At 40.8% G+C, this 812-nt stretch overlaps 1 protein-coding gene across 1 annotated transcript; it reads left to right on the forward strand.

Moving 5' to 3' along the window:
- Positions 1 to 255: 255 nt before the first annotated feature.
- On the forward strand, positions 256 to 810 carry TM35_000023830 (uncharacterized protein; the record flags this gene model as incomplete). The annotated part of the gene is made up of 1 exon (XM_029021701.1): positions 256 to 810. A coding segment is annotated over one exon (555 nt), but the record flags the coding sequence as incomplete, so codon positions are not given.
- Positions 811 to 812: the final 2 nt, after the last annotated feature.

Raw genomic sequence — 812 nt, forward strand, 5'->3', positions numbered from 1 at the left:
TTTATTTATTTTGTGGAATTCACTTAAAATGAAAGGAAAGAAAATTATATTGTTTATTTTTTTCTGTTTTTTTTTTCCCCACTTATTTGTATATTGTTATTATCCCTTTTACTCCATATTGTGCGTGTTTTGTTTTTCTGCATTATGTCATGGTAGGTTTTTGCTCTGTCATGTTATTTCTTTTTTTGTCTCTCTCTCTGTTTACACACATACACATACAGATTTCAGTGATCCTCAGCGATATTAATAACAAGAATGTCCATGTTGTCGTGCCGTGTGTTGTGTCTGTTGGCCATTGTGCTCTGCTGTGTGGGTGTGGCTCATGCTGGTGCTTCAGGTCAAGAGGGACGTGTTGAGGAAGCACGAGAGAAGGCGAAGGAGGTTTTAAAGCAGAAGGAGAAGTGCGACAAAGTCACCAAGGCTGCTCTAAAGGCCGCGGATGAAGCTCAAGTATTTGTTGATACCACTCTAAAGAAACTTGAAACAATTGCTGCTGACCCAGAAGAGGTGAAGAGAACGAAGATTAAAGGTGATGAACTCGTTGAAAATGCAATGAAGGCTGCAGAGAAAGCAAATGAAGTGGCCGAACAAACGATAAAGAGTATGGCTGCACCTAGAGACCTAGTCAACATTCTTCGTGGACAAGATGATTATGATCTGTCGACATCTGTTGAAAAACTAATTAAAGATGCAGAAAAAGCGGCAGATGATGCTATCATCCATGCCGACAAAGCGAGCATGTGTATTGGTAAGGTGGTGAGTGTCCTGCAGAAACTCGATGCCGCAGTTGTTGCTGCTGCCAAAGAGAAGAA

The sequence above is a fragment of the Trypanosoma theileri genome (assembly GCF_002087225.1).
Source record: "Trypanosoma theileri isolate Edinburgh chromosome Unknown TM35_Tth_2_V1, whole genome shotgun sequence".
Taxonomy (NCBI): Eukaryota; Euglenozoa; class Kinetoplastea; order Trypanosomatida; family Trypanosomatidae; genus Trypanosoma; species Trypanosoma theileri.